General features: G+C 36.3%; 1 protein-coding gene across 1 annotated transcript; it reads right to left on the minus strand.

Moving 5' to 3' along the window:
* Nucleotides 1–2844: 2844 nt before the first annotated feature.
* Nucleotides 2845–12024, minus strand: LOC108325613 (GDSL esterase/lipase At5g03610). The gene is made up of 4 exons (XM_052874038.1): nt 11890–12024; nt 11610–11804; nt 3695–3966; nt 2845–3564 (listed from the first exon to the last, which is right to left on the minus strand). Exons 1-4 carry the CDS (start codon nt 11954–11956, stop codon nt 3046–3048), a joined length of 1053 nt encoding a protein of 350 aa, XP_052729998.1. The 5' UTR covers nt 11957–12024; the 3' UTR covers nt 2845–3045.
* Between the last annotated feature and the right edge of the window lie 1308 nt (nt 12025–13332).

The raw sequence follows: 13332 nt of genomic DNA on the forward strand, positions 1-13332 counted from the left end.
TTAATTGTGATCCTTTTTTACAACTCTACGAGATCTGGAAAGCAGAAAAACAACAAGTTTCAGTTTTTGGTATTTTGTAAAGCATGAACTATGAACATGTAATATAGTATCAACAACAAACAACAATAACAAACAACAAACAAGTCCAATCAAACAACAAAAAAGTTCAATCAAACAACAAACAAGTTCAATCAAACAACAAACAAGTTCAATCAAACAACAACAACAAACAAGTTCACCCAAACAATAACAAGAAACAAGTTCAACAAAAAATAACAAGAAACAAGTTCAACAAAAAAGTTCTTAAAAACGAAAACGAAAACGAAAACTAACCTTGGTTCATCGAAATAAAGTGTTGCCACACGTGAGAGAGAAACAAAATGCGCCTATGAAGGACAACAACACGAAAATAATTTGTTAAAACAAACAAAAATCATACCTAAACTAGTAAGTTAACATGCATTTGTATCAAATGAAAGAAAGATTACATATGATGGTCGTCAAACTTCATTCAAGAAAAGTTTGAGCAGAGAAGAGGGTCTCGCGCGCTAAGAAAAAGTGAATGAATTTTCAATCTCCCGCTCAAATTTTTATTGAATTCACTAACCTTGTGACGTCTAACGCTGGGGCATTCGACGTTTTATATCCTTTTACGTCGAATTATAATTTTAAACGACATTTAATAATTGCATTTATTTACAAAAATGCCACCGGTCATTTTTAACGTTGGCTATTGAGTAGTTCGACGTTGAACGCGTGACGTTATACGCTGTTTTTGCACTAGTGTCTTTGTTCGCCAAAACCCTACCACCGGGAGCCACCACCTCGTCGTGTGTGACGGCTGTGAGCGTGGCTTCCATCTCGCCTGCGAGTGCGTCGCCTCTGGAGGGAAGAGAAAGCGGTGGCCGTTGGGAGTGAAGTGAGGTTGCTGATGAGCGGCGGCCATGGAGGTTGAACGGGGTTGCGACATGGAGACGAACATTAAGGTTGGCAGCGGCACTAGGTGGTGATGAACGAAGCTTTGTGATGATGAGTCAATGGAGGTTTCTGGTGAAGAAGGTGAGTGCGACAACTTGCGATTGAGGTTTTTATTATGTTAATGGTGGTGGTGCGAATTAGGATTTCATGACGGCGGGGTGAAGATTGGGGGAAACTGTTCTGCTCTGCCACGAGTTCTCTGCGCACGATGAAAGGAGGTTGTCACGATTTGCGTTAACGCTGGCGGTGGCTACTTCGAAGGCGGTGGTGGCGCGATCTGCTAGTTGCCTTTCTGATTGCAGGTTGTGCGAAGGAGAGAGAGAGCTCTCGCAGTGGTCATGGTGGCGGCCTTATGGATCTCGCGAGGTGTTGTGGCACGATTGTTGATGGCGACGGCACGGCGCGACACAATGTGGTTGCTGATGGTGCGCGAGAAGCGTGTTTATGGGTGGCGGTAGTCGTGGCGGCGTCCTAGTTCTCTGGCTTGGTTTCTATTTCCTGCAGGTTGCAATGGATAGCGGCGTGATTCTGGAGAACGCCATGGTGGCTGTGACGCGTTGGAGAAGAAGACTTCGCGTGGTGGCCTGTGGTGGTCCAATAAAGGTAGCACGGTGGTTGGGTGGTGGTCCGATGTGAGAATGGAGGCTGAAACGTTAAGAAGGAACTGTAGAGGCAATCATACCTTTGTATTCTCTCTGTTTACCTATATGATATATTGTTGAATTATAGAAAGCTCTGGGCTAGGGATTATTGATACTTTCTGGATGGATGTTTTCTTAATTTATTTATTAGATACGCACAACAAAACTGCAGCTTGTAATATTTCTTCTACATTGCCTTGAAACAGTTTCTTGATTCAAAGTTATTTTATTTTATGAACTGCGTTCTATGATCTTATATGCTAGGAGACTACCGGTATAGTAATGGATGTGGCAAGCATAATCCCAGGGAGATGGCATGAAAATGGGCAAAGAAAGAAATAAGGAATCTTATGAGGTTCACATTTGTTCTTTCTCTTATTCTAAAATTCTTGTAAAAATCAAAGTACTTCCTCCAGCCTCTGAGTATACGCAATTCTCGACTAATTTTACTCTATTTAACGAAACCATCTCTAAAAGGCTTCTAACGTTTCAGTCCTTCCTTCTACTGCCTCGGTTCAACTCCAAACCAAAGCATAAGACCCCTCTACTGCCTCGATTCACCAGCAACCGAGGCAAAAGCATACATCTTTTTGCCTCAGTTCAGAATCGAGGCAAAAAGTGGTAGACTTTTTTCTTCGCTTGTATATACCTCGGTTGCAGAACCGGTGTGGATAAGTGAAAATAACCATTGTCATTTCCTTTTACTGCACTAGTGGTTGTTGAAGATGACTAAATATAAACTCGTTTACAGTTGAATTAGTATAATTTTCTTCTGTTCTTTTACTTTATTCTCGTCTATTTCATTGATAATTAAAGTTCTAAAAACAGCTAAAACTATTCAAAAAAACATTAAATTTTGACAAACGAATTCACCTCTCGGATTGACATATATATATATATATATATATATATATATATATATATATATATATATATATATATATAGTGAATTTAAATATTATTTTTGTGGTTTTACATTTTTCATTTAAATTATATTAAACTTCTCGATTGAGATATGCTAAAAAAAGTTGGTTTACTTTCCTCAATTATTTCTTTTTTTGCATAAAATCTCTTTAATATTAAACTTTTAAATCCAGAATTTCTATCAAATAATTTACTAGCTAGTGCTACCTCAATTCGCCTTCTAAATATATAAGATATTCTATCGCAATACTTTATCATAAAAATTTGGTTGTATTATAAATTCAGTTTTTTGCTATTTAAATTACTTGAACACATAATTGAAAATCCATACAAATTATTAATCTAAACAACATATTCATCAACTTACAGAATTATTTGTCACAAAAAAGAACAGTCTATTTAAACATTTCACCCATGCAAATTTTTGAATAAAATACAAACAAAACACAATTTGCGGATAAATTGATAAATGAAATGAGGATGCATCATTACAGCAAACTCTTCAGTATCGGATTTGTTGAAGAGCTTTTGTGGTTTGCAACTCGTTGTACACGGCAAGCCAACCAGCTTGAGTGGGATGCAGAAGGTCCCAAAAGAAAGCTGATTTGGGATGATCACAGACCTTATATTTCTTAACATTGTTTTCATCCACACTTCCACAAAAATATTGGCTAATTATACCAACGCAACAAGGCTTGAATGCGTCCTTGATGTTATTGCTAGATGGGTGGTTCAGCACCGACAAGAAACTGTCGTAAAGATCAAGAACGATGAATGTTGTTTGCTTCTTGGTTTGGTGATTCAACCTAGTCACAGCTTGGTTCAACAAGTTGTTGTGGAGCAGTACGAGGTCGTTGAAGGTACTGTTACATTTTTGGAATGATAATGAAGCTGTGCTTCCAGGAAGACATCCAAGTGGCTGTAGACCATCCACAACAATTTTCTTTACTCCCAGACTTTGGATGCGAAGCAAGTTCGTTGCAGTTTGATTAACCACCGAGGCGATGAAAGAGGGAAAACCCTACATGCATTCCATGAAAAGTGAATCTTAATAACTAGAAGATTTTAGCACATTAGTTGTCGTTGAAGAAGAATACGATGTTAACATTCTTGTAAGGTTCTTCTAATGTATACATTGGACTTAGCTTTACCTGAATAGAGCCATTTCTTGCCAAGTAGAAACTGTAATCGTTTCCTGCGACAGAGACAAGTGCTACAGATTTGCTGAGGTCTGAAGCTGTGTACACATTCTCTTTGAGCAACTGCTTGAAGAAATCGATTTGGATTGTCATGTTTGGGTTTTTGGAGGATGTGTCAAACACGCCAGTACCACCATATGCAAAGTTCATCCCGTATTTCAAATTTTGTGGAATCAATTTCCTAAATTTGTAGGGAAGAGGCGATTTCAGTCCCAAAAACTTAGCTGCACCAGAACATACAGTTTCATTTAGTTAATGAAATATACAATTACTTGTACTAAGTTATATACCAAAGAGAAAAAGTGTGAGATCAATTGATTGATGTCATATCCCATAAATAAGAAACTATAAAACAATCTGGCATGATTCTGGTAACAAAGAAATAAAAAATAGTAGCAATAGATACTGATAAAATATAGTGTTGTTTTCATTTGTCTTTATACTTGTATTCAGTTCTTATCATTAAAAATTTTCAAATAAATAAATGAATAATGATTCTCTTGCTTTTACGGACAGGGCCCGTCCAGCTAGAACTAAATTATTGATATGCAAAAAGCCAAGCGTAATTATTTTATCTGATAAGACTCGTTCTGAATGAGAAATCTTAGCTACATTCTTTTTTTCAATAAATTATTAGCTGTACATTTTACGGATAATTTATAATGGATAAAAAAATAAGGAAATATGCTATCATCTGATTTATGTTAGAATCTCAATGATTCCAAAATCTACAAAATAGCGCAGAAGAATAGATTATGTTCAATTATCCTGAGAAAGTAAAACCATTGGTTGAGACTTTTTATCAGAGCAGGAATAAAATGAAATTGTTGATGTACTTTTTCTGAGTAAATGTAATGAGTATGAAGTTAGGTAAAGAAGAATTTTTTTGTTACACCAAAGGAACAAGAAATTGGGAATAAAGAGAGAGAGGAGAATATATATTCGTACGTATAAGAAATTATTATGTTATTTATTAACATACGTATGGTGAAAAACACATAAAAAGTTAAACATCAACCATATTTGTCAAAATTAATGGAAGAAGGGATTATTTATTTATTTATTTATTTATTGTCAAATGAGTAATATAGACGAGTTAAAACTATTATCTTCACAAAAGGAACAAAATGGACCGCCATTCAAATATAATGCAAGTTTTTGTGCAAAATAAACAATGACTTAACTGCTACTTAAAATTATAGCAATATATATACGTATATATATATATATATATATATATATATATATATATATATATATATATATATATATATATATCAACAAATGTGATAGCACTCATATTGTTGATCACGTGCCCTCTATAATTTTGTTCAAATTCATTGTTTATCCATTATAATTTATATTTCTTATAATTTTCTTCACTTGGATTTTTTTAAATGTTAATCCTTCTTTCTATTTCATTTTTAACTCTTATCTACGGTTTACCATATTTTAATATCTAGTCATTTACAATTTAACCCTGTTTTAACTAAGTTTGTAGCAGATTATTTTAAAATTAGTAAATTAAGCTTTTAGAAAACCTGTTTCAATTTAATATAATGCATAAATTTTTGTTTTTAATATATTTTGTGAAAACATTTTCCACAAAACCAATGTATTTTACAAAGATAATTTAATTAATGTATCTAACTTGAAAATCTTGATTTGAAAAATAAAATGTATTCGAATTGCTTTTATTTATGATCATCCATATATTATATAGTGACATTTTAGCTTTGCAATGAAAAAACAACTTATTATTTCTGACATAAAACAATGTTTTATTTATAATTTGTGGAAAACAAATGTGATGGAAGAATAGTAGGTTTGGAAGGTGAAACATGATTTATAATAATGAACATTGTCTTAGAAAGAAGACAGCACCAACAACGATGCAACTTTTGTGGTGTTTTAAACTATTCAATAATGCACCATGCCCTGAGCAGAGTCAAATATATATATCAAAAATCTTATAGACAATAACACAAGAAAGATAAAGAGGCAAGCCAACGGAAAAAAAACGAACCCCACCCTTTCAACCAAAATATAATCAATTCTCATTTTTCTTAAATTCATTTTTTATTATACTACTATTTTTCACGTCACCAATATTATATTCTTAATTTCTATCTTTTCTTCATCCTGTATCTCTCGGGAAGCAATTTTAGATTAATTTCTCAAAACTGATTAATGGTTTAACTGAATTCGTAATGGACTAGGTTTATTTTTTATCCGTATTAAAATTTACAATTTTTAAATTCAATCTAACTAAAACCCATAAACTAAATTAATTCGAGAATTTTAACCTATATTTTTTCGACTCTAATTTTAGACTCTGGACAAGAAATTTGCTAATTTATTCCACAAAAGAATTGATCAAAGCATCTGAATTCGAAAGATGCAGCTTTTTTGGTTAAAGAGAAGAAAAGTAAATAAAATGAAAGAAAAAAAACGTGCACTCACTAGTGCAGAAACGGCTTTTCACGTCCCCGAATAGACGTCCGTCCAACGAATCCCCAACGTATATAATTGACCGGTGGCATAATAGTAAATATGTGGAACTATAGACGTCCGTCCTAGGTCGACCTGGACGTTTATAACATTATAGACGTCCGTCACAAGGGGGACGGACGTTTTAAAGGCTGCCGTTGTCAATCTCTGAACGTCCGTCCTGGGTCGACCTGGACGTTTATAACATTATAGACGTCCGTCACAGGGGGACGGACGTTTTTCAAGGCTGCCGTTGTCAATCCTTGAACGTCCGTCCTGGGTCGAGCTGGACGTTTATAGTATTATAGACGTTCGTCCAAGTGGGACGGACGTTTTATAGGCTAACGTTGTCAATCTCTGAACGTCCGTCCTGGGTCGAGCTGGACGTTTATAACATTATAGACGTCCGTCACAGGGGGACGGACGTTTTATAGGCTAACGTTTATAACTTTTTGGACTGCGTGTTAGGCCGTTTACTCCTCCACTTCCCTCCTTCTCATTTGGAATCTACTTTTCAGGTTAGCTTGTTGGTTGAAAATTTTGTGTATGCATGTATGTGGATTTTGTGTATGGACGTTTTTTACTGTAAAATGTGTATTAGTTATGTTATTGTGTTAAACGATTAATGCGAAATGTGTATTAGTGTATGGACGTTTTTTACTGTTAAATTTTGTGTATGCATGTATGTGTTATTGTGTAAAATGTGTATTAGTTATTGCCATACATTGAGTGACACTTAGTTCCCGTTTGAAATTTAAGACAAACGATTAATCTTTTAATCGTTTGTGTTAAATTTTGTTCAAGTTATATGCCATCTTGTGAACCCGTCGGTCTTCCCAAGAGCAAAAACGAAGGAAAATGTGAAGGTAAAGGTGTTCGAGGTGTGACAATTCAAAGTGTTAGCAGAAAACAAATTGACCAAGCTCATTTGTACGTCTTAAACAACACTGTTGATGTGATTCCTTACATTTCTGACCACGTTAATGAAGTAAAGGCAGCAAACCCAAAAATGAGTGAAAAATGGCATCTTAATGAACATGTGAAAACCTTCTTGGGATGGTTTAAGAAAAAGGTGTATGCGACTCCACATGTTTCTGAAACTTTATTGAGGTTATCTCGTGGACCGAACACAGAGGTCATTACATATGGTGGGTACTATATAAACAATATTTCTTTTCAGACAAAGGTAGAAGATGACAAAAGCAGAGTTCAAAATAGTGGCGTCACACTACAAGCTGAGTCTGTGCACTTTGCTAGTTCTAAAGACAAAAATCCAATCACAGCATCCATCAGTTATTTTGGAATAATACAAGAAATATGGGAAGTTGATTACGTTACTTTTAGAGTACCAGTTTTCAAGTGTAAATGGGTTGATATAAATTCTGGTGTCATGATGGATGACCTTGGTTTCACATTGGTAGACTTGAACAAGATGAATTACACTGATGAACCATTTATCATGGCTAGTCAAGCAAGACAAATATTCTACGTAAGTGATCCATCGAATAACAAATGGTCAGTGGTTTTAGAAGGTAGAAACATGCATGGACATGATGATGACGATTCTCTTGATATACTTGAGACAACATCTGTTGCATGTAGACCCACTAAAGACCTAGTTGATGACGTTGCCGATGTAATGCAAGCAATTCGTAGTGATCACAACGAAGGCATTTGGGAAAAAACAATTAATTAATAGGTTAATATTTTCACTTTTATTGACTTTATATGTATGTTCATCATAATTGAATTATTTCTAACGTTGTCTAATTTTTCAGGTATGTCGGCCTCAGACTCAGGATCGGGAAAGAGCAGACGTGGACGAGGCGTCACCCGAGTGGCAGATGTGACATCCGGACGCGTGGATGGTCAGAGGAGGCATGTTGACATTGACCCCAGATCAGGTCATCCATCAGGGCCAAATGCTGATAGGTTTAGGAGTTATCTGGGCAAGTTAGCAAAAAGTCATGTCTCTATCCTTCATGCATGTTGGGATGACGTCCCAGAGGTCGACAAGAACCTCTTATGGCAAGATGTTTTGGTATGTTTAGACTTCATGCAATTTGTGATATACTTATCTGTTAACTTTTCTCTTGGTAACAAGTTTTTTCTTTTAAACAGCAACATTTTGATATTCCAAACACATTGCAAATCAGAAAGAAAGTGTTATCGCATATAGCGATAAGATTTAGGGATTTCAAGACAAGGCTGACACGACTATATGTCTTTGGAGATAGACAACATGAAAATCCATCTCAGCATTATACCTTCACAGAGGAGGATTGGATGCAGTTTCGTGCATCTAGAGAGTCTGAAGAATGGAAGGTATGTTTCTTAAGATCATCTTTCATTGAGTTTTTATGATTTTAGACTTACTTACATACATGGTTTCACAGGATAAAAGGTTAGCCGCCCAAGAAAGACAAAGGCTAAACGACACACCCCACTTGTTATCACGAGGTGGATATGCAAAACTGGAGAAGAAACTGAGAAAGTCTAGAGCCGATGCCTTGGGACTTGAGTCGCCTGACCTAGCACCTGCACCTGCTAGGTACGAGCTGTGGAAGGCTGCTCGGACTAAATCTGATGGGAACATGACATCTTCCTCAGCTGCCTTGATCTCACAGAGAATTGTAAGTTCAAATTATAAGCAGTTATTTGATTGTGTATCTATCACAGCATGTCTTCTAAGTAACTTGGTTTTTTTATGTGCAGGATGAGTTGGTTGAGCAGCAGACTCAGGGGACATTTGCTGGCCAAGGTAGGGACGACATTCTGACAACGGCCATTGGAAGGCCCGAGCACCCAGGACGTGTACGTGGAGTTCCAGGGGCGATTGGTCTTCGTGACTATTTTGGCCCTACACAGAAAACCCCCCAATCAATGAGTCAGGAGACACTGAGGCAGATGGATCTTCAGTGGGAGGAAAGACTCAACCAAAGCATGAGATCAATGGAGCAACGATTCATGGAGCAGCTACATGAACAAAAACAAATACAAAGAGCGCTTGAAGAAAAGCTGCATTCCATGACGCAAGGCCACATGGGGGCCGATGAAACTCCTACAGCACCTCGTGTCAGCACTAGAGGATCATGCTCTGCTGTAGAACCCAATGAGTATAGCGGTCAATATGAGCTGTTGGTTGATGGGGATCCCCCACGCATTGTGGCTGTCGGACGAGTGCTTGAGGGAGGGGAGACCATTCATGGTGTTGCCATATTACCCCAGCACGTGCGTGTGACCATTGACGAGGTTCGGGATCCCCAGGCTCAGGTGCCTGTACCCACTCCAGAAATTAACTTTGTGGGGGAGGCCATAGGAACATTTATTGCCTGGCCTAGAGCATTGATCATGTCCCACATCGCGACTCCACAGGTATAATGTCTTTTTCCTTAGTATTTCTATGTTAATTGTCTTCATATAATTGTTTATAAAGCTTTGACGTAAATTCTTATCTTCAGTTCACACGTCCTCAGAAGCAGCCAATTCATGATACAGTCATACATGAAGATGATGACATGGCTGAAGCAGAGGATGATCCTATATCAAAGTTAGTGACAAAATTACCCAGATTGAAGAAAGCATCATTAGAACTATACTAGGATTTGAGGGTATTTGGTCTTCCCCCACATGTGCCAGTTTATATCACATTTTCTGATGCATTGGAGGTGATTGAGGGAGACAGGATGTTGAATATTTCCATCATTCAGTTGTGGTGCATGTAAGTTAGTCAATTTGGTCTTTGATATTACTTTTATTTACATTCTTATATAGTTTCTAACGACTTAACTTTGTTGTTTTAGGTACATGGACACAATCGTTGTAGACCAAGGTCGGTCTTCCATGTACGGATTTGTTGAACCTCAGACCATTCAACCGTCTGGTAACACACTTCAAAACAAACAACATTATTTGCAAACATGGATGGATGAGTCCAAAAGAGACATATACCTTGTGCCATACATTGACGGGTACGTGTTTTTATATGTGGTCAGTTTATTATTATAGTTTCCTTAATTAGTTGAATAACTATTTGTCCTTCGTGATAGGTCTCACTGGCAGCTGATGGTTATCATTCCCAAACAATGTAAAATTATATGGTTTTGTTCGTTGCACAGGAAGATGAAAAATGACTTGAGAACCATGCTTCAAGGGTAAGTGTTTCTCCAAAAAATGACTTCAATTTGATGTTAACCTTCAACTTTTATGATAAAATAGTCATATTAATTATACTTTGTGTTTTCAATCTGTACAGAGTTATTGGTAAATCTCGTGGTCAATTGGTTCAAATTTTGTATCCAAAGGTTGTAAGTCATTTATAGTTTCTAATTCATTTATGTTATTGAATGATCTAAATTTTTAACTATTTAGTTTGTTATTTTAGTGTAACCAGCAGGTAGATTCATGGGAATGTGGCTTCTATGTGATGTGTTGGATTAAGACCATCATTCGAGCTGTCATTACAGATGACTGGAATGAGGTAATGATGTATACCTTCAATACATTACAAATCAAAATCATCTTCAACTATATATGAAACAATAATGAATCTTTCTTGAATTTTGCAGCGCTTCAAGACTACATCGCCTATTGTAGAGGACACAATTAACCAGATAAGGCAGGAGTGGACCGCTTATCTTCTACAAAGATGGAGTTAGGAATAGTTATATTTCTTCTTGATTGAACATTGTTTGGTTTTAGTTTTATTATTATGTTAATAGTTTGGTAGTGGATTGAACATTAAGTAGAATTTTGTTTATATAAAACGCATATTTATGTTATTGGAGAATTGTTCTGGGACATTTTTCTGTTTTTCAGGTGTGGTTCTATTGAGAAAACAAACAAATTTTTAAAAAAAAACGCCCACTAGACGTCTGTTAGTGTACAGTCGGACGTCTATAGACGTCCGTCTGTGCACATACGGACGTCCCACCCCAGCCCTACACCAAAAAAACTCAGCGAGGATGACGTCCGTCCTCAGACAGCAGCGGACGTTTATATGGACGTCCGTCCTCAGACAGCGGACGTTTATAATAAACGTCCGTGCTCAGGTAACAGACGTTTATATAATAAACGTCCGTCCTCAAGCCACGGACGTTTATATAAACGTCTGTCCTGATGCAGCGGACGTTTATATAAACGTCCATCCTCAGGCAGAGCGGACGTTCATATAGACGTCCGTCCGCAGGCAGAGCGGACGTTCATATAGACGTCCGTCGTGGCAAGACGGACGTCTGAGGGACGTCTACCGCATAGACGTCCGGCGTACGCCGGACGTCAAAAGGCCAAAATATCGGACGTAAAAAGCCGTTTCTGCACTAGTGACTTTTCAGTGTTAAGTGACAGCATGAAGAGAGAGAAAGAGAGGAAGACTTACCAATGTAGTCTGTTAGAACTCTACCGTCCGAGAATCTTCCGGCAGGTTTTCCGGGGAAAGTTATGCCGTAAGGGTTTTTCCACGACCCAGGTTGATCTATTCTCGTGTTTCCGGTATCCACATAGGAGTCGCCAAAAACAAACAATTTTTGGTAACTGGTCGCATGATGTTGCAACCTAGCCTCAACTCTCAAACCTATTACATAATTTTGAATAAAAACATTAAGGGGTGAAGAACAACTATTGAATGAAGTGGCGTAATGATGCATGCATATATATACCTGAGAGAAGTAGAAGTGCTAGAGAAAGAGATAAGAGGGAAAGCTGTTGGTTGTGTGAGTTCATCATAGAATGAGGTATTTCAATTTTGTTGTGAAGTTAAAAGGAGTGTTTGATGGTGATGATGAAATCGAATGGCTTTTTATAGTGAAAGGAGAAAGAAGTGGGCAACACGTGGAATTTCGGAATTTTGAAACTGATAGAGAATTCAATGAAGCTTTTTGAGGTTTGATCTGTCGTTGGGTGCTGAAAAACACGGACAGAGTTGACAAGACTACAATCTCATGCTGCCTCGCTCTATTATAAATATTCTTCATTCTATTCACATGTTTAAAAACACAGGTTTAATTTTATTTTTTTTGCACAGAAAAGTTAATAAATATTTTATTTTTCATTAGATTATATAGTTCAACAGCTTATTGCAATTATATATTTTCCACTGAGGAATCATAATAATGCAAATAATAATGGGTCAAAATCAAATTGATTGCACACCTGGTAATTCTCAAGGCAACTGTGCTACGCATGTGCAATTTCTTAAAATGGTCGATGTTTTAAAATATGTGCGAGAGTGGCAAGGATGCATTTTTATCTCCAAATCACTAGCACAAAAATAACATATAATGTCACGCGTTCAACGTCCAACCACTGAATAACCAACGTTAAAAATGAACGGTGACATTTTTGTAAATAAATACAATTATTAAACGTTGTTTAGAATTGTAATTCGACGTAAAAGAATATAAAACGTCAAATGCCCTTTAAATTCAACGTAAAAAGGTTAGTGAATTCAATAAAAATTTGAGCGGGAGATTGAAAATTCATTCACTTTATCTTAGCGCGATACCCTCTTCTCTTCTCAAACTTTTCTCGAACGAAGTTTGACGAGCATCACATGTAATTTTTCTTTCATTTGATACAAATGCATGTTAATTAACTACTTTATGTATAATTTTTGTTTGTTTTAACTGATTATTTTTGTGCTTTTCTCCTTCATAGGCGTATTTTGTTTTCTCTATCACTGGTGACGAAACTTTATTCCGATGAACCCACCTTTTGAAGGTTAGTTTTCGTTTTCGTTTTGAAGAACTTATGTGTTGAACTTGTTTGTTGTTTTTTTTGTTGAACTTGTTTGTTGTTTTTTTTTTGTTGAACTTGTTTGTTGTTGTTTTTTGGTTGAACTTGTTTGTTGTTGTTTGATTGAACTTGTTTATTGTTGGTTATTATTGTTTGTTGTTGATACTACACTACATGTTCATAGTTCATGCTTTATAAAATACCAAACACTGAAATTTGTTGTTTTTTTGCTTTTCAGGTCTCATAGAGTTGTAAAAAAGATCAGAATTAATTAAAAAAAACAAAAAAAAATTGATTAACGTCGAATATTGACAAAATTCGATGTTAAGTTTACGGTGTATATTAACAAAATTCGACGTTAATTTAAC

Source organism: Vigna angularis, chromosome 3 (assembly GCF_016808095.1).
Source record: "Vigna angularis cultivar LongXiaoDou No.4 chromosome 3, ASM1680809v1, whole genome shotgun sequence".
NCBI classification, from domain to species: Eukaryota; Viridiplantae; Streptophyta; class Magnoliopsida; order Fabales; family Fabaceae; genus Vigna; species Vigna angularis.

What these genes read in the sequence shown, in the direction of transcription:
- LOC108325613 (XM_052874038.1), bottom strand. Translation starts at nt 11,956, where the DNA reads ATGATGAACTCACACAACCAACAGCTTTCCCTCTTATCTCTTTCTCTA. An exon ending in AGCACTTCTACTTCTCTCAG is followed by an intron (nt 11,805 to 11,889) that starts GTATATATATGC and finishes ATTATGTAATAG; the next exon opens with GTTTGAGAGTTGAGGCTAGG. An exon ending in CAAGAAATGGCTCTATTCAG is followed by an intron (nt 3,565 to 3,694) that starts GTAAAGCTAAGT and finishes GAATGCATGTAG; the next exon opens with GGTTTTCCCTCTTTCATCGC.